Genomic DNA, 20,343 nt, shown 5'->3' with positions numbered 1-20,343 from the left:
CGAGCTGAACAGGGAGATAAAATAGTGTTTTAAGTATGTAAAAGGTAAAGGTTCCCCCGCACATGTGTGCTAGTCGTTTCCAACTCTAGGGGCTGGTGCTCATCTCCGTTTCAAAGCCGAAGAGCCAGCGCTTGTCCGAGGACGTCTCCGTGGTCATGTGGCCGGCATGACTAGACGCTAAAGGCGCACGGAACGCTGTTACCTTCCCACCGTAGTGGTCCCTATTTTTCTACTTGCATTTTTACGTGCTTTCGAACTGCTAGGTTGGCAGAAGCTGGGACAAGTAACAGGCACTCTGTTACGCAGCACTCGGGATTCGACCCGCCAAGCTGCCAACCATCTGATCGACAAGCTCAGCGTCCTAACCCACTGAGCCACCGCTAAGTATGTACGTGTTTAAAAAATGCAAATGTGTCTTTTCAGGAGACCTTTGGTCTTAAGAAGGTAATTCAATTTTGTTTTGCCTTGCAAGGAGGAAATATAATCTGTTAAAATTATTTTTTTATCAACAGAGACCAACAATCTCTTTTACTTCTTCTTTTGCACCCCTCTCTGCAAATGCAGAAAATTACATTGCCTTTATTCAGTAGCTGGGTGTTGAATGTTGATAACTTGGGCAACTGGGCAACTTCAGGAAATTAGATGAAAGTTACCCATTTTTAATTTAGGGAAATCATAGAATTTCCTGGATTGGGAGGTTAGTCTGCTATGGGATTCAAATATGTGAACAACCAATTCTCTGTGTGGATGCCGCTTCCGGAAGTCCATTCTGGGCCTGAGCAACAAAAAATTAGCTACTGGTTCTGCTGAAGTGGTGAGAACTGGCTGAATCCCACTACTGTATGTATGGCAACAGACAGTCGGAAATCTTCTATGAGCACAATAGAATGGATTAAGTAACATTTGTAAAACGTTTCTTCCAAATTCATACAATGTTATCATGATAGCCTTCCCTTTAATACTTTGGATTCCCACCCACAGACAACTTCTAAGTCATACACATTCTTTTAATTCAGGTGAGTATACTAGGAGAAACTCCAGAGGTTGTTCTGGATTCTTTATTATATAAAGCTCAGAATACCAATATTATTTGTGGGATGTTGACCTCATTTATGATTATGGGAAGCTGGGAGAATACAGTATAAAAGCTGAATTCCAAAGTATCTGGAAGGGACCAGGTTGGAAAAGCAACTATAAAAGAACTGGTTGTAATTCATGAACGTCAGGGAAAACTGGAGAATAATTACTTTTCTTTTCTCTTTTTAATATGATCTGGCAAAATAGCCCCTCACCCCAGATCTTTTAAACAATATCTATTGTTTCTGATGAAAAAATACAACTAATTGTGTGGGAACAATTGCCTATTCGACTCCGGAACCCTTCCTTAGAAGAAAAGGTACAAGGCTGCTGTTTTCTGTACCATTTTTGGGAGAGCCAAAATCTGGAAGACAAAGAGTAGACTCCCTAAATCAGGAAAGCTTGTTATCCAGTCTTTCTAATATCTGTTTCTGCTATAGGCAATGTGAGGACAGCGTTTGATTTCTTAATCCCAAACTCCGTTGTTTTGTAAATAATCACAACCATCATAGCAATGTTTTCAACTCTTCTGCAGCTACTGAATCTTTGTGCCCTGCTGGGAGGGCATTTCTTGGTCAATAGGTGGTGATGCATATCATCTCATCAGCCAAGTCCTCTTCCTCATGGGAACGGAAGCTTTCTTCATCACTATAAACCAGGCCTAGACTCTCAGCTCCACTGTGTTCCCCATCGCTGCTGTACAGAAGGTGGCTTCCACCACCTCGGCCGCTGCTATCGCCACCAGGGGACTTGCGACTCAACAAGTCTGTGGCAGCGCTTTCCATTTCATCCAGAGTCATGTGGAAGGCATCAGCAATCTCCCGCTTGGTAAAGGCCACAAAATTTGGGTCCTGTGCATACAGGCCTAGGCCTTCAGAGATGAGCACCTAGGAGAAAAAGAAGAAAGGCAAGCTTTGCATTACGGTCCACTCAGAGGTCAAATAGGATGAGAAAGTTTGCACTGCTCCATCTGGTCCTGTCACCGGTCATCCATAAGAGAGATCAATGTGGACCCGACACTATATATCAGGGGTGTCAAACTGCCAGCCCATGGGCCGGACGTGTCATCCGGAAGCCGCGTCCACCCCATTGCCAGCGATGGCAAAACCATCCCGATACGTTGTGCGACGTCACATGACATCGCGAGTTTGACATCTCTGCTATATATGTTGTATATAGGATGTTTATATGTGCGTTATGTATGTGTACACTTTTGAGAGCAAGCAACAGAATTTCATTTTTAATGTGTGCCAGTGTGCCCACAGTAAAAAATGACAAAAAAGTTATCTTATTATACCTGAAACCTGACCAAAAAGGATAATTTACTTGCAGATAATTTATTCCAAGTCTTCCAACAAGTGGAAATCTAAAATGGAAGGCTGGCGATTGTTTGACTGTTCTCTAAAATAGCTTGGACAAGCATTCTGTGCTATATTCAGTTCTGTACGTTGGAAGGACGGGAGTACCAAATTATGGCTCAATGAAATCTGTCACTTCTCAGCCTTTGAAAGGCTTTATGTGGCAGAAAAGGCTACGCAGTGTAGCTCTCTTGGTTTACCTTAGTATTGAAAATTTATTTGTAACAATTTGAATAAACTTAATATAACACTACTACTCGTTAGGATTGTGGGGGCTTTTTCGCTTTTTCATTTTCTTTTGATTTTTTTTTCTCTTCGGTCTTTTGATACATTAATTTCTTCCTGTTTAATTTTTTTGGGGAACATATAATTTACGTAAGGAGAGCTTAAATAGAAAGAGATGCAATCTTTTTATTTATCTTTTTTATTTTTGTTACTGCTTGTGTTATTGCTTGTACAACTGGTATCTTTAACTGTGTTAGCCTAAATTACAGTATTTGAAGGAAGCAGAGATCTGTCCCAGACTCACCGCCTCCACCAGACTGTCTGCGCTGCCAGATCTGCCACTGGAGCCGTGCCGGAGCGGGCCTGGAACCTTGAGGCTGCCGTAGCTATGGCAGGTCAGCTCGGGTTCATTCCTGTACCAGTGGGCCTGTGACATGGGCGGAAGGCTGCTGCTATTCTTTTCCCAGCTGTATCCTTGCTCCCTCTCCTCCTCCACTAGGATCAGTGGAGCGTAGAGCAGCCGGCCCCGTTTTGGAGGCGTGGCCCATGATTGTGAGGAAGATGTTGAAGTGCGGCTGCCACTGTGCCATGAGCTGTACTTGCCATAGCCCTGGTGGGACTGAAAGAGAAAGGGAGATACTAATGACAGTAACACTGCCGTGCTTTTTAACAGTAAAGTAAGGCACAAAGTAAAAGGCCAGTTCAGTCTTTTCCCAGCTTGAAATCCAGAATCATTGTGGGCACGACAAGGCCATCTCAGGTAGACATGGTCTTTTCCTGCCCAATGATTCGGTGTCTGGAACTGTATGTATCTGGAGAGCTTTTCCCAATGAGTGAACAATGTGGAGCTAGATAAAGAAAGGCTCCAAGGAAAAGCAGAGGCTGCTTGATGCGCTCATTGACACTAGAGCAGAGTAGGAGAGAAGAGCCATGAAAACTCCCAGGATACTCCAGGTAGATAACAGTGCCAAAGAAATCATGTGTGTTCACTTTCCTCCAGGTTGGAGCCTTCAAGTTATTTGAAGCCAGCCTGCAATAATTTTCAGCCAGCATGCTGGCAAGGAATTTGGGAACTGTATCCTATGGACATGAGATTGGAAAGGGTTGGTGTAAATGGTCTGAGACATGGTATAATCAAATAATGAAACAGCAAATAATAGGAACAATATTAACCTGGATTGATCATAAAAGAACCATATCACAAGTTCAACTACTGTCACATACACTCTATGAAGAAAGGGGATCCATTACAGAAGACCATCCTGAAGTATTCAGTTGAGTTACATACATGACCGTTAAAATGGACACAGCATTTTCATTCAGCTAAGAGAGGCCAAACTGGTGTGTGTGTGTGTGTGTGTGTGAGAGAGAGAGAGAGAGAGAGAGAGAGAGAGAGAGAGAGAGAGAGAGAGAGAGAGAGAGAGAGAGAGAGAGAGAGAGAGAGAGAGAGAGAGAGAGACTTCAGAGTTATCCCTACAACACATGAAGCAATCTTACTAGAATACCTGTCTCATAAGCAGTCCTCACATACTGAGAGTGGCTACGGGAAGGAACTCAAACGAGCAAAGGAATACTGTCTTCCAAGAAGGTCCTTGCTGCTGCTAAAGCCTCTCTTCTAGGAAGAAGGCTCTGCTCGTGCTCTTTTACCTGCATGTGTGTTCGGCCCAGGGGTGCCTTTTGGTGGTAGGTGCCTGGGATGGGGATGTCATCGCAGCTGTCTTGGCGCTGCAGGCACTGGATGCTGAAGGCTGGTTTGCGGCCTGCCCAGACAAGGAAAGTGATGGAAGGGAATGTCAGAGTAAGTGGCCGTTGGTGCAGGACCACCTTCTATCTACTAGGTCCCTATTTAGCTTAGCCAAATATCATAGTATTTATTCATTCACTAAACATATAGTAGTTCCTTATCATAATTTTTTTTTTAAAAAAGCTAAACATAGTATTACTACACACTTTTCTAAGACCACAAAAAAGAATGCAAATAAAAGCATGGTGGATAAAGCAACTCTATACTTGTTTATAGCCATCCTAACCAATGGACTATTCAATTGCACTTAGTTGTTGACTTATAAGCCTGCGTTTCCAAACTTTCCCCATAAGTCCTAAAATTGTACTGTTTCCAAATTCAACCCTATCTTTTGTTCTTGCCCTGTCGGCCTGTCACCATTCACTGGTTCTAAAGAGACTGCATAGATATTTGTTGCTTCATTTGTAGATACTGTACACAGCTTTCTGCGGATGATAGACAAGTATTCTTGCAACTAAGACAGGCTTGGACAGCTTCTCCCTCCCACTTCCAGCTACTCTCCACCTAACGCTAAATCCCCATCATCCTGACCTGTGGGAGTGGCAGGCAAGAGGCGCCGACGCTTGGTTTGCCTGCCGTCTGGCATTCCTCTGACGAGTCCGCTGTTGAGCCGATGGGAGAGCAGAGGCAGAGAGCCCCCGTAACCACTCTGCCAGCGATGCTGCTGGGGCTGAGGGTTGTGCAGATGAGACTGCCTGTGTGAGAAAGGCAAGCACATACTTCAGCCCATTATGTGGATTATTCCCAATAATTGGGAACAAATTTAATTGAATGTGGGAAAGAGCACCATCAATGTTTTCCAGATGAGACCACTGGGCATTTGTATCTGGGCAAACTCATCCACTCAGTTTCAAGGTAGTCGAGTTAAGCTTGCAAAGCATAAACTGCGACAGCCAAGAGCCAACTGCAATATGTGATCCCCGAAAATTAAACACCCCCCTCATCTGCATAAAATGGCCAGAAACAAACTATCTTGGATATAGGACAGTGATGGCGAACCTTTTAGAAACCGAGTGCCCAAACTGCAACCCAAAACGCACTTATGTATTGTCAGGTGCCGGGTGGGCGTGGGCCATTGGGTGGGCGTGGCCCATTGGGTGGGCATGGCTATGGTGGTAATGGCAGACTGGGTGGGACTAAAATGTTCAATCAATCAATTCCAACTTTGTGAGATCTCTTTTTTTCCCACAAGAAGTTGAAATTGCTTGCTTGATTGAACCTTTTTTTTTGCACATGGCGGCGGAGGCCTCAAGCGAAAAGGTTTTATAAAACCCAGCTAAAGGCCTAGGACTGGGGTGACGATGCACGTGTCCACAGAGAGGGCTCTGCATGCCACCTGTGGCACGTGTGCCATAGGTTCACCACCACAGATATAGGACACAGTCTGGTAAACTAAGGTCAGGGATTATGATGTTCTGACTGTGAAGAGAAAGCAGCTTGGACTTTATCCAAGTCTGGTCCAGGTACAAAAATAGGAGGGCCAAAACATGCTATTCAGAAAAGCAGATAAGGTGAGTAGCTCAGTCTAGCTGAGCAAGTATAGCAAGATTTGGGATATACAGATGATAAACATAGTTCCCAGTATTTGTTCTACTGAAGGTTTTCATGCGGAAGCAATGGAGTACTTCTCCCATATTCAGATGACATTTATTAGCTCTTAAGGGAGATATTCCTGGCTCCTGAGTACAACTTTACAGACACGGTTGCTGATCTCGCAGCCTTGTACTTTTGCCTTGCCCTCTTCTTCACAAAGTTGTTCTTAGGAGTTTGGGGATTATGAGGTATCCTCCAAGTCAGACGTAGGTTCTGAAGAATGAGAAGGCTTAGTTTTTGCCCCTACTCTATGCTCAATATCTGCTCTTTCAGGTGAGAGGACATCCTCAGAATGTTCTGCTCATCTGACCTTGCGTCCTCTTCTGGTGAAAGTGTCCAGAGGGACCATGATAGAGTGGAGACATGGCTTTGGAAGAGATATCATTCGTCTACTGGATTGTTAACTGAAAAAAATGTGGAAGTGGAGTATCAAGAAGCATATCCAGTTCCCTTGTCATTACTTGCAAAGAGAGTCAATGCTGTGGTGCAATACTGCACTACTATGCCTCAGCCCCTAACACTTACTTGTCATGGGGGGGCAGGTTTTCAGAGTCTTCCTCCTGGCTATAGTTTCCCTGCTCAGCTGAGGTGTCCTCTATACAAACTTCAGTATGGTTAACTACTTCTTCTAGAGTTGGTGGAAAGCAGCTGCCACTGAAGCGTTGCCTGAACAGAAATATACGGTTGTGAGGAACTGCAGTCTCCAAACTCCTTTCCCCTCCTATAATTTACCATGCCCCAAAGAATTTACAACTACTTTCTTTCCTCCCCAATCCAAAAGCTCATTCAACCCTTCAGCACCTGTTTATCCTGCGCTGAATGGAAACAACAGGCAAGTCAGCAGGCTCATCACTGCCACTAATGTTCTCTTCATAGGGCTTCAATCCATTTAACACATGAGAAGAGCTGGTCTTAGAGAGTTGCTGAGAGGCCACAGTCTTGTCTTCTTGTTCTGTTGGAGTCGCAGCAACTGAGATACGGTGGTCAAGGGATTCACTATTCAATTCAGAACTCTGTAAGAAGGAAGGAAGTCTTGGAAATCAATAATTTTCCCTTTGTCCATTGCTTTTCCTGGTTAGCTTAGTATGTTATACCTGTGATCTAGCTAGACATTTTAAACTGAGCCTGTTCTTTCAAATCTATGTGTCAACCTCAATCTTATGTCCGGAGTTTCTTTTCCTTTGTCAAATAAGCAGGCGTATACATAGAATGAAGGCTATTGCTAAGCACATTGATTTGTGCTTTAGATTGTAAGCCGCCCTGAGTCTTCGGAGAAGGGCGGGATATAAATGGGATTTAAAAAAAGAAAAATTTGCATACCAGCAGCTTTCTAGTCTTTGATGCTCTTTGCTCTAGTGTCCTCCCCCCATTTTCTTTAGACTGTACATACATCATTCCAAAAATAGCAGTCCTAATTATCCTTTCTGTAATCAGACTAAATTGAATTCCCACCCTGATTTCCAAGGTAAAATCATTATCAGTTTTACCACTGGGAGACCCAGGCTTTCAGAAAAAAAACATTATTTACACTTATAAAGAATTGTGATTAATGGCATCTTTCAGTTTATATGTATTCATATGTTTCACTCCCTAAAGGGTTAGGGGAGGAAAGGGGATGGAGGGGAGGGAATTGGGGTGTTTCATCAACCGGCTGTCAGTCTGGGCCTACAATAGTTCCCGGTGAGATGGGGTTGGGGGCATGGGCTTTTGGTTCCGTTGGTATTGGGGTGGGGTTGCAAATCCCCACGACGATTGGGAATGGCAGCAGGCGGTTACATGGAGGGCCGCATCAATATCTGGGACCACGCCCCCGCTGTCTTCGAGCGGTGGCGTGTTCCGACCCTCCGGTTAGTACCCTTTTATCCGGGGGTGAGGGGGATCAGGACCCTGAGCTCAGACTTGTGTATTTTAATGCCAGATCCATTGTGAACAAGGCTCCCCTCGTCCGGGAATTGTCACCCCCCCCGCTGCCGGGCTGTGGAACCGACCAGGTGGTTCCGTCCCAGGCACCTAATGGACCCAGAACGGTTCCAGATGGTGCTTGGGTCTTTACCTATCTCCCTCACTCACAGCCCGGTCGATGCCTTGGTGGATGCCTGGGAAAGGGCGGCCACCAAGGCACTCAACCGTGTTGTACCATTGCGACCCCAGACCCGGCACAGATCCCGTTGGGCCCCATGGTTTTCTGTGGAGCTCCGGGAGATGAAGCATCGGAGATGGGGTCTAGAGAGCGGTTGGAGGTCCACCCGGTCTGAATCTGACCGATTGCGGCTAAGAGCCTTCACAAGGTCTTACCTCGCTGCTATGAGGACGGCGAAGTCTAATTCTTCGCTGCCCTCATTGCGTCTGCAGATAATTGCCCAGCCGCCCTGTTTAGGGTGACCCGCTCTCTCCTTGATCGGGAGACGAGGGAGAAACCCTTACAGGGGCGGGCTGAGGAGTTTAGTCATCATCTGGTGGACAAAATCGCTCAGATCCGGATCGGTTTGGACTCTGACTGGGAAGAGTCTGACGTGGAGGAATCGAGCGGTCTTGAGCATGTTATCTGGACTGAGTTCGACCCTGTTTCCCCCGATGACGTGGACAGGATCATGAGGAGACTGAGCTCCACCACTTGTTTACTGGACCCGTGCCCCTCCTGGCTGGTTTATGCGGCCCGGGAGGAGACACGAGGCTGGTTCCAGGCAGTAATAACTGCTTCCCTGAAGGAGGGTATCTTTCCTGCCGCCTTGAAGGAGGCGGTGGTGAGACCCCTCCTCAAGAAGCCTGCCCTGGACCCGGCTGTTTTAAATAACTACCGTCCGGTCTCCAACCTTCGCTTCTTGGCGAAGGTTGTTGAGAGTGTGGTGGCGCATCAGCTTCCTCTGTTCCTGGAGGAAACTGATTATCTTGACCTGTACCAATCGGGTTTCAGGCCCGGGTACAGCATGGAGACGGCATTGGTCGCACTGGTGAATGATCTCTGGCGGGCTCGGGACAGGGGATGTTCCTCTGTCCTAGTCCTTTTAGACCTCTCAGTGGCTTTCGATACCATCGACCATGGTATCCTACTGCGGCGTCTCAGAGGGTTGGGAGTGGGAGGCACTGTTTTACGGTGGTTCTCCTCCTACCTCCTGGGCTGCTCGCAGTCAGTGTTGACGGGAGGGTAGAGGTCCGCCCCGAGGTCTCTCGTTTGTGGAGTCCCTCAGGGGTCAGTCCTCTCTCCCCTCCTGTTCAACATCTACATGAAACCGCTGGGCGAGCTCATTCGTGGTTTCGGGGTGGGGTATCATCAGTACGCTGATGATACCCAACTTTTTCTTTCCACCCTGAACCAACCCAGTGATGCACTCAATGTGATGTCCCATTGCCTGGAGGTGGTCCAGGTTTGGATAGGGAGAAACAGGCTTCGTCTCAATCCTGCCAAGACTCAGTGGCTGTACATACCGGCATCTCGGGTTAGCCAGGCCGTTCCATCATTAATGATGGGGGGTGAGGTGTTACCCCCCCATTGATAGGGCTCGCAACTTGGGCGTCCTCTTGGATTCATGGCTCAATTTTGAAGACCATATAGGAGCCGTGACCAGGGGGGCTTTTGCCCAGCTTCGCCTGGTGCGCCAGTTGCAGCCCTATCTGGACCGAGATGCCCTACGCACAGTCACCCATGCGCTCGTGACCTCCCGGCTAGACTACTGCAACGCTCTCTACATGGGGCTGCCCTTGAGGACCACTCAGAGGCTTCAACTGGTGCAGAATGCAGCCGCACAAGTTGTTATGGGAGTTTCCCGATACTCCCGTGTAACACCTCTTCTCCGTGAGCTGCATTGGCTTCCGATTGCCCTCCGGGTGAGATTCAAGGTGCTGGTAATGACCTATAAAGCCCTAAATGGCTTGGGTCCGGATTATCTAAGGGAACACCTGCTGCCGGCATCAACTTCCCATCGTCCTGTGCGCTCCCACAGGGAGGGCCTTCTCAGAGTACCGCCGGTTAAGGAATGCTGGCGGGTTATTCCCAGGGGAAGGGCATTCTCTGTGGGCGTGCCGGCCCTATGGAACCAACTTCCCACAGAACTCAGGACTGCCCACAACCTTCACTCATTTTGCTGGGACTTGAAAACCTGGTTCTTTGAGCTGTTTGGCCCAGACTGAGGGGTTTTAATTTAATTTAATTTAATTGGGTTTTAGTTTAACTTCAGGGACTGTAATTTAATTAATAGTTTTAATTGATTTTAATTTGTATACTATGTATTTTAATTTCCCCTGTAAACCGCCCTGAGTCCTACGGGAATAGGGCGGTATATAAATTTAAATAATAAATAATAAATAATACCCTTATTACCACTCCCAGCTTCATCTGCTCTGTTTAAAAACTATTCTGGCAGCAAGCAGAGTCAATGATGGAAGTGCTATCTTCCACAATCTTACATGCATTTAGATGATTTTTTTGCCATAAAGTATAATTCTGGAAAGCAATGCATTTTTTTCATGGATTTTGCAGCTGCACTTCAAGTTTTCCTGTATTTTCCTTGTACCATTACAATCCTTAGATGAAAGACAGTGACCCAACAAGAGAAAACTTATAAGAGAAAACTTATAAGAATCCTTTTATATGTTGCCCTTCAGGTGCTCACATTTGAGATGTGACAAAAAAAAACTGACAAGAATTTTCAGACCTGCTGATCACAGGCCACCCAACTGGATGCAAATGACATTGAGAGGCATGACCCCTCCAGCATATGAAGATTTATTTCATGGCTTTGGGGAGGAGAGGAAAAATTATGGAGCCCAGCTGGTATTCTCAGTCAATGCTTCCCAATGAAAGCAAACTTTCTTTAAGAGAAAGGACTTTTTTTTTTGTAATTACCAGTTAAAGAAGAAAAAAGAGAAATACAGAGAGGTTGAAACAGGGAGTCTAACTCATTATCTTAAATGTCTTTACATTAGTACGTAAAGGATGAGTAACAAGCAACGTCAGTCAGATGTCATGAGACAGAAAGGCAGGCATGATAAAACAGTGATTATGGAATCATAGTGGGATGGCTTGATAGGTACAGCTTGCTTCAGAGGAACAGTCAACAGAAAAGTAAGAATCAGGCTGCTTGGAAGTGTCTTGAAGAATCAGAATAACAGAGTTGGAAGGGACCTTGTAGGTCCAACCTCCCCCCCCCCCGCCCACCTAAGCAGGAAAGCCTACACCAAGACAGTGCTATGATTGCTAAAAGTTAGTAAGTATATGTCAAAAATAGGTCGTGAGAAACAAATCTTGCATTTCTTTGCAAGGTAGATAAGGACAATGCTGAGGATCTGAGCTACCTATCTTTCAGCAAAGCTTTTGACAAGGCTCCACACATTGTTTTCACTAATAAAGGGTTGTTTAGATCACACGGTAGGAAGGTGGCACTGGAAATGGCTGGCTAAGTATACTCAAACAATCAGCATGAAATGACATGGAAACCTGAGGTGGAAATTGGAATTCAGTAACCTATGGGGTCCCACAATATTTTTATTAATGACCTGAATAATAAGTTTAACATTTGTGGATGATGCAAAATTGGAATGTTTAGTATATACTCAAAAATACAGAATGAGATTGCACAGGTTAGAAGCCTAAACTGAGAGGAACAAAATGTCCTTCAAAAGGGAGAAATGCAATGGATAACGTTTAGGGGGCAAAATATAGGACACACAAGATTTGTGGCTTCACAGCAACATCATAGAAGGAAAAGGGCTCAGCCACTGAGAATAAGCTGAACACATGAACCAGCAGTGTGAGACAGCTGCTAAAAGAGCTAACACAGTTATGGGCTTCATCACAAGAAGCACTGTGCAAAAGATACGTCGAGTACCTACTCCAAATTGGAGTACTGTGAGCAACAAAGCTGATATAGGCATCTGAGGATATGCCTACAATAACAGATGAAAGAAATGTGGGATACTCAGTTTGGAGAAAAGATTAAAGGGAGACCTGATAGTGATTCAAGATGTTAAAAGGTACCATAGGAAATTTGTTAATGTCCACAGAAAGTAGAACCAAAAATAACGGCTACAAGTCACAACAACCTAGATTTGTTTTAGATACAAAAACTTCCAAATGGTAAGATCTGTACAACTGTGGAACTGTCTACTTATAGGGTTGAGGGCTCTCTATCCTGGGAGATTTTTAAGAGCATGGACCCTCTTGAGGCTAGTTTAATCAGTTCTAATGCAAATTGCAGAGGGATTGTTTAAAAGTCCTTATGGTCGCTTCCAATTCCACAGTTCGATATTCCACTATTCTAGGGTTTGAAGTTGGAGAAGAAATTGTAATGGCCAAACTCAGCACTCATAAACTGAATATGAAACAATGCAATCATGAAAAAGAGAATGAATAATGTGTCCACAGGAAGGGGCTCAAAAATATAGATGGCAGCCACAATCATACAATCAAACACTTTTTACATGCATGGTTATGGCTATCATTTTGACCTTGGCCCTGCTTGTGGACACCCTTGGAATTATCTGAAGTAAATGCAAACTTTGCTCACTCATAGAAAATTAACTGCTGTATATTCTTTAGCTCCAAACTTGCTAGGAAAAGAGGGCTTTTAGACTTAAGGGAACAATTTGAGCCATATTTCTTTTTTAGAAATTAGCCATTAATATGCTACATGATAGAAACTGGTTCCTCGTTTGTGTGGGAGGGGAACTAGGCAAGACACCTTCACAGGAACTTCTTCAAAAAAATGCTCTCCAAATTCTTTCAGGGGCTTCATGCAAAATAAGAACAGTAATCTCTTGACTTTCTAGCCTTGTCAAGCTAGAAACACATTATAAATCTGCAGACAGAATTCTTATTTCCTTTCTCCAAATATCTCAAATTCTCTTCTGCAGTTCACAACACCATATTGTACATGCATCTGCTCTCCTAGAAACTTAGTAGCAGCAACCTTTTCCAATTTCAGCACAGAAGAGTAGGTGTGGAAAGACAGAACTGGCTAGCTGAATTATGTCGTTTGCAATTAGCTTGAGGGGCATCTAGGATTCGACTTTCCAAATAATTCACTCTTTTAAAATCTATTCATGTTAATTCCATGTTGAAACCCTGTCTTAACTTAGATAATAATACTGAACCAAATCACAACCAAAGGCAAAACAATGAGAAGCTGGTGCTTGGAGTTAAGCTCTCTGTTAACTCTCCAGGGATTACCGATTCCATGCTTTTGAGTGGGTTCTGAGATACACTTGGCTATAATTCTCAGCTTAACAAGAACTTGTAGTCCAAATATTAAGAGGTGCACTGTAGAAAGCTGTGCTAAAAGAAGCTGCATGATTAAAGAAAAAGCTGGACTACCCAACCAGAGAAGAAAATTAAACATTTTTTTTAAACCCAGTTCCAATAAAATTCTTTCCCAAATGGAACATTTTATTATTTACTAGATTTATATCCTGCCTTCCTTTCGTACAAATACAGTTTCCCCCCCAATAATAATTCTTGTGAAGTGGGTTGAGCTGAGGAGAGACTGCTGTCCTTAAGATCACCCAGCCAGCTTTCATGTCTAAGGGAGAACTAGAACTCATGATTTCCCGGCACCTTCAGCCACTATATCAAACATAGTAAAACCTAGGTTTGATATGAAGATAACTATACTCCATTCCAAAGAAGGTTCCAGTAAACAGTAGCCTTGTTCTAAGTCAGGGATGTCAAACTGCCGGCCCACGGGCCGGTTGCATCATGCAGGGGCCACGCCCACCCCAGCTCTGGCAATGTGAAAAAAGTCACAATACCTCACGACATGTCACATGACACGGCTAGTTTGACACCTGTGTTCTACGTTAACAGATAATATAGCCATCCATGCTATGGAGACCTCATTCTTATTAAACTGGTAAAAAATGTTTTCTCACTTCAGAGAACAGAGATCACATGAGTGGGTTCTCCTATAAAGAAACCCTCATGTGTCAGAAAGTGTTCCAACCCAGCATTCTTCCGGATCTATTTTTTTTCTTTTCTTTGAAGAAAAATCAATATAGTGCTTTCAACCAGGGAACCTGTTCACAACTACAAATCAGCTTCCTTAAATTCGACTGGAACAAACGCTTACCTTGTAAATAACTGTTTCTTCCTCAATGATTTTTTCCTCAACTTCTTCTTCCTCTTTTCCTTCCAGATCACAGGACATTGCTCTGCGGATCTCAGGCCCTAGATCTTGTAAGCAACTCAGTCCAGCCTTAATGGGGGAGAGGTCCCAAAACAAAAGGATCAGCTATCTGTGTTGTAGGGCCTGTTCATTCTGATCATTTAAGGGAGTCATCTCAAAAGTGGTAGAGTTACCTGCAAGGCGGAGGAGTTGCTGGGGGACCCATCTGCTCCAAGCAGTCCCCTTTCTTTACGCTTACGAAATTTACGGAAATAATCTTGGATCAGGAATGTGGCATAGAATTTTCCTACAGTTATCTCCTCCCCTGCCAGTGGAAGATGCAAGCATTTAGGAACCTGTGGCTTAGTTCAAAGCATTCATGTTCCCACCCCCTAAAACCTTGAGTGATGTCACAGAAATGTTTGGCTTTTTTTTTAACTACAAGAGAATAGCACTACTGTTTGCCCTGTTCACCGCCCTGAGTCCTTCGGGAGAAGGGCGGTATACAAATAAAATTATTATTATTATTATTATTATTATTATTATTATTATTATTATTATTATTATTATTATTATTATTATTATTATTACTGTTCTTGTAGTGCTGAGTACATTTTGTTGTTTTCAAGGATGACTTCCATTTTGATCAAGAACAGTTATCAGCAAGCATCACTTCAATTTATTTTTGTTAAACCTGCAGAATCTTAACTGATGCAGCACCAAATGAGGCTTAACAGCTGATCAACTTCTGTGAATATTTAAGTGGCCCATTAAGCTAACACAATGTTTAATCTTCCCTCCTCTCTTGACTTTCTGGAGACTTGATGATTTAAAAGAAAGGACAAAGGAACACTAACCTTCTGCAATAGGTAACACCTCATCCAGTATTTTGGGCTTAGTTCGTTTCCAGATCTTTTTGATGACAGAACGGAGTTCCTTATTGGCCATATCCAGGTCTCCTACAAGAGAGGAGGAGAATGAGATTTTATCCCTGATTCCTCTACTAAGCTATCCAAAACCACTCCAAGTAGCCTTTGGAACTAAGAAAAACAAATAATGGGAATACAGTCAGATGGAGGTGAAGTGAATTAGGAAAAACAAAAGGGCAAATATTTCTGTTTTATATATACCGGTATATATGATCTATAGCAGTCTTCCCAACTATATAACTGTATTCCTGTTGTAGTCCAACACACTCATCTGGAGAAAACCAACTTAAATGGCAGGCATGAAGCCTGGAAAGCATCACTGTCATTATTGTCTGTTTTAGTAAAACAGAAAGGCTGGTTCTTGAGAATAGCCTATTAGGACAGCCTTAGAACATGATTCTAAAATAGCTGCATTATTTTACAGTATCATAAATTCATCTAATTTCTTTTCCACTAACTCCAGCAAAGCAAAAGCAGGAGAGAAAAGCGGACAGAAGGGAGGAGTCTTTCTGCTAATCATTTGGGATTAGGGTAGGACATAGGGGGAGCTATTGAGAACAGGGAAAAGGTTTGCAGAAGCTTAATTAGAAGCCTGAAAACAGGAACTCTGTTCATGTACAAAATACTTCTCTGCATTAAATTAGGACAAACACCATGACAACTTCCTTGTGCTTTACCTTCTGTCTTGATCTTTAGTGATGTACGCACCAGAGCAAAGAGGGTGGCATTGAAAGTGACAGTTCCATCTGAGTTCAATGGCATGTTCATGGCCACCAGCCTCTAAAAGACAGGCAAAGTAAATCAAGAATCCTTATCATCCCGTCCTTGTTAATGTTCACTAGAGTCCAGATGAATCTGATTTTGTTGACTTACTTTGCAGGCTACTCGGTGGGGACAGAGCTTCCCAAAACCCAGAGGTGGCTGTATCCGGCGCAATAGAGTCACCACATCCAGATGCTTGATGTAACCTCTGGAAGAGCAACCTTTCTTTAATTAAGCCTTCCTTTACCTGATCTCTTTTAGTTATGATGGACTATTCTCATCACCTCCAGTTCCCATGGTGAATGGGAAAATGTGAAACCAAGTTCAACACACCTGTCATCTATCATTATATGCTGCAGGTATCTGCATGAACATATATTACATTTTCACATGTATTAAGCATACGAATAGCCAAGTATTAAAAAGGAACAGAATTTAAAAAGTATAGATTTAAACCAGAGCCCTATTAATTCAAATGTTTATCAAAACAGCAGCATAGAAATAATAATCATGTGGAACACATTTCAAAGAACATTTTAAATGAAAGATGTAGGAAAGATGAAGAAAGATGTAGGAAATGGACAGCGTTTCTACTAGGAAAACGCACTTTGCCTTGTCCCAATGATGGTGCTATTATTTTGTTTGAAATCTATGAGGGAAACAGACTTAATCATCCTCAGATGTTAAGTGACATTTCTCTCCTTAGTTAGAAATCATCCAAAGGCAATATTCAAGGTGTGTAAAATCTGTTAGGCTTTGTCACTCAGCATCTTGGAGAGAAATCAACTGACTTGAAACAAATAGAGGCAGGAGAGGGTCAGCAGTTGGGATACTCAATGTCACAATTACAGGCCTGTGCCAATTCCATATGGATGGAGAGTCATCTAACTAACTCAGCACTGAGGAAAGACCCTCAAATAGTAAAATCATAATCCAGAAATGATATAGTAAGCAAGCACTAGTCCAGAAATGATATAGTATAGTAAGCACTAGTCCTCAAGCAGGACTAGTGCTTGTATTTCACTTTCTAGATTTTAACTCAATATATAATCTACAATGCCTTTTTGTGATATGCATGAAAGCTATTGAAAGTTAAAGTAATATTCTTCTATTGTCTCTAGTAATGATAGAACACTAGAAATTGTGCAGCTTAAGAGCAGTTAAAGATTTCTCCTTATTGTCTATGATTAAAAATTCTGGAAGTTATTGCTACTATTTCCAAGAGCACTTGCTGAAACTATTTCAATAAATGGGGTTAAGTTTCTTACTTGGCAGCTGGATCATATTCTGACCAGATCCTCTTGAACTCATCAAGATGATGGGGACCCAGAATGGACCAGTCCCGAGTGAGATAGTCAAAATTGTCCATGATGACAGCAACAAAGAGATTAATGATCTAACAGACAACATAAGAAGACAGTGAGAGCAAAAAGTCAGAAGCAAGCAGTTTGATCCTGTGAAGGTTATTTAGAAATAAATAAGCAAGTGTTCATAAAACCTCAGTCAAGTTGAAGAAAAGGAAATGATGGCAGAGGGCCTTAGAGTCAGCAGCTCTTTCTAAGGGTCATTGCTTTGATTTGGGCTTGGAACATATTCAACAATACAACAAAGTGTGTCTTGGAATAGCTGTCATTAATAGGATGTCTTTCAGTATTCTGGACTCTAATTTGCCTGTCCTTTGGCAAGCTATATTCCACTGTATTACATTTGATTGAAAGTTGTTTAGTTAGAGAACACTACTTGCCTAATGCCCTTTCTTTTCAACAATGATAGTTTGCCCCATATTTAGGATAGGAGGTCTTTTTGTCAGGGAATGTTAACCATCATCAATCCTCCTCATTTTAGCAATTAAGCCTGGCCCAATGGGGAAAGGAAATGGGATACGCCACGCACAGATCATTGGTCTGAGCTTCAGTAACAATGCAAGAGCATCACCTGAAGCTAAAACAGTGCTGTTGCTCTGCCCTTATTGACTAAGCAGAGAAACAGGAGAAGCACATTACAGGATCCTCTATGTGCAACAGAGATGAAACAGCAGCCAGAAGGGGAAGAAGGCAGGAATGGAGATAGTTAAGCGGCACCCATTCTAGCTCCAGCTATTCATTTGTTTCCAATTGCAGAAACTACTTCAAAGATGACACACACGATCTTTGAGTTAGGTATCTTTTCAGGAAGCACAACCAGTGCATCAAAACTGACATGCATGGTAGGAACCAATGTTTTAGTTCGGTGGTTATAATGATACGGATCTTGGCTCTGCAGAAGAGGGCTGGCTTGATAACACCCAGCTGCTAACTGGGAAGAGCAGAGGGTTAGGGTTAGGGTTGTCGGGAACTCACCAGGAAAGCACACAGCATAAAGAAGCTGATGAAATAGACAATAGCAAAGTTGCTACCACAAGTGAATTCCTCCCCAGGTTCATAATCAGACTCAGGGTCACAGCGCTTGCCAGGCAAACTGGCCAGCATGATCTCCTGCCAGGCTTCCCCTGTGGCACACCTGGAGGTACAAGATGGGGGAAAAAACAGGCTGGATGTATCCTGCCAGAACAGAGAAAATGTACGAAAGCATGGAGAGAACAGACGAAAACAGCTCTTGTTAAATTTGTCTGGGGGACCATTTAGGAGGCACAGCTGGTGGAAGTGCAATGCTGGAGAGAGAGAGAAAAGGCCAAACAGAGTCAAATCTCACTAGATCTAAGATAGGAGACAATTAGGAAAGCCAAGGGCTGGAAGTTAGCCTGGTAGGGCACAGCAAGCTCTCCCATCCCATGAGAATTAATGTGCCCATCTGGAGCAGTCAAGCTAATGTTGATGGCATCTACCTTTCATTACATCTTAGGAGGAAAGACAGGAAAACAGATGCAAAGATGTAATAAGAGCCTTGTTAGACATCATCAGTGGTGCTTAGAAAGACTGTACTTTTTTTGGTAAACTCACTGACTGCACCCACTGAATCACCGTTATTAAAAAAAAAGCACAGCTACATTCCTATTTATAGGTATATTTTAAAAGTTCCTTTGGTATTAAAGGGGAAAAAAACCAGCCTGTTGGGACAAAGTAAGCTTAGCATCCTATGTTTTGATAAACGTTCTCTATCCCTGCTTCCAAATACCAAAATCTTGCCTTTAATTTTGATTTATTATAAACCTAAGGGACGCGGTGGCTCAGTGGGTTAGGACGCTGAGCTTGTCGATCAGAAGGTCGGCAGTTTGGCGGGTCGAATCCCGAGTGCCATGTAGCAGAGTGAGCGCCTGTTACTCGTCCCAGCTTCTGCCAACCTAGCAGTTCGAAAGCACGTAAAAATGCAAGTAGAAAAATAGGGTCCATTACGGTGGGAAGGTAACAGCGTTCCATGCGCCTTTGGCGTCTAGTCATGCCGGCCACATGACCACGGAGACGTCCTCGGACAAACTCTGGCTCTTCGGCTTTGAAATGGTGATGAGCACCGGCCCCTAGAGTCGGAAACGACTAGCATGCATGTGCGGGGGAACCTTTACCTTTACCTTTATAAACCTGAATTGGGTCAAACACTCAGATGGGAGTTCTTCTCTTATTCTGTATAAGTTGTGAATTAGAATTTACTTTGTGGAACAGCCCACATTCTGGCAGCCCTTTGGAAACACAGGAAGAAAAGAAAGAAGCCATTTGCTTATCTTCTCCCAAATTAAGAAGGGGCATGAGAAGGAGAAGAAGAGAAATACCTGAAAAGCAGCAACACAGCTTGTGGAAAAGTCTGGAAATTATTGTTGCGATTGATGGCTGTATTATCTTGCATAGCTACTTTGCCAAAGGTCTAAAAGACAAGGAAGCCAATTTCAGGGTTATGAAAAGATACAACAGCTATTTACTCTAATGCAAAATGTTTCCAGGTGCAAATAATTCAGTCTTCCTTGCATTCTGTCTCCTTTATAAAACCAGAGAATAAAAACAATGTTTCTTCCACGTTGCTAGAAGTGCAACTGGACGATGCTTCTAGAATAAGGAAAAAGCTAATTTTCTGGCGTCAACCTATTAACCATAGATGGCAGTAAATGTTTCTCGGGGATATTATGCATTTAATCTGCGCGCTATACAGGTGAAACTCGAAAAATTAGAATATCATACAAAACTTCATTTATTTCAGTAATGCAGCTTAAAAGGGGAAACTAATATATGAGATAGACTCATTACATGCAAAGCAAGATAGTTCAAGCCGTGATTTGTCATAATTGTGATGATTATGGCGTACAGCTCATGAAAACCCCAAATCCACAATCTCAGAAAATTAGAATATTACATGCAATCAATAAAACAAGGAGTGTACATAGAACAATATCGGACCTCTGAAAAGTATAAGCATGCATATGGACTCAGTACTTGGTTTGGGCCCCTTTTGCGGCAATTACTGCCTCAATGCGGCGTGGCATGGAAGCTATCAGCCTGTGGCACTGCTGAGGTGTTATGGAAGACCAGGATGCTTCAATAGCGGCCTTCAGCTCTTCTGCATTGTTCGGTCTC

The 20,343-nt window shown here is 43.3% G+C and overlaps 1 protein-coding gene across 1 annotated transcript in view; it reads right to left on the bottom strand.

Annotated features, from left to right (window-relative positions):
• Positions 1 to 1,029: 1,029 nt before the first annotated feature.
• The window catches only part of CACNA1F (calcium voltage-gated channel subunit alpha1 F), a 66,409-nt gene continuing 47,095 nt past the window's right edge, over positions 1,030 to 20,343 (bottom strand). The window contains exons 32-45 of the mRNA XM_081318927.1: positions 19,548 to 19,639; positions 18,184 to 18,343; positions 17,113 to 17,240; positions 15,956 to 16,052; positions 15,760 to 15,862; positions 15,011 to 15,112; positions 14,348 to 14,478; positions 14,118 to 14,243; positions 6,859 to 7,070; positions 6,583 to 6,723; positions 4,996 to 5,159; positions 4,308 to 4,420; positions 2,965 to 3,279; positions 1,030 to 1,964 (exon numbers count right to left, since the gene is read on the bottom strand). Of these exons, the coding sequence (XP_081175053.1) occupies positions 1,653 to 1,964; positions 2,965 to 3,279; positions 4,308 to 4,420; positions 4,996 to 5,159; positions 6,583 to 6,723; positions 6,859 to 7,070; positions 14,118 to 14,243; positions 14,348 to 14,478; positions 15,011 to 15,112; positions 15,760 to 15,862; positions 15,956 to 16,052; positions 17,113 to 17,240; positions 18,184 to 18,343; positions 19,548 to 19,639 (2,196 nt within the window). The 3' untranslated portion in view covers positions 1,030 to 1,652. The remainder of the gene's footprint in view (positions 1,965 to 2,964; positions 3,280 to 4,307; positions 4,421 to 4,995; positions 5,160 to 6,582; positions 6,724 to 6,858; positions 7,071 to 14,117; positions 14,244 to 14,347; positions 14,479 to 15,010; positions 15,113 to 15,759; positions 15,863 to 15,955; positions 16,053 to 17,112; positions 17,241 to 18,183; positions 18,344 to 19,547; positions 19,640 to 20,343) is intronic.

Source organism: Vipera berus (assembly GCF_964194415.1).
Source record: "Vipera berus genome assembly, chromosome: 2".
Lineage (NCBI taxonomy): Eukaryota > Metazoa > Chordata > Lepidosauria > Squamata > Viperidae > Vipera > Vipera berus.
The sequence above is the reverse complement of the archived record's forward strand: the minus strand, read 5'-3'. Positions and strand labels throughout refer to the sequence as shown.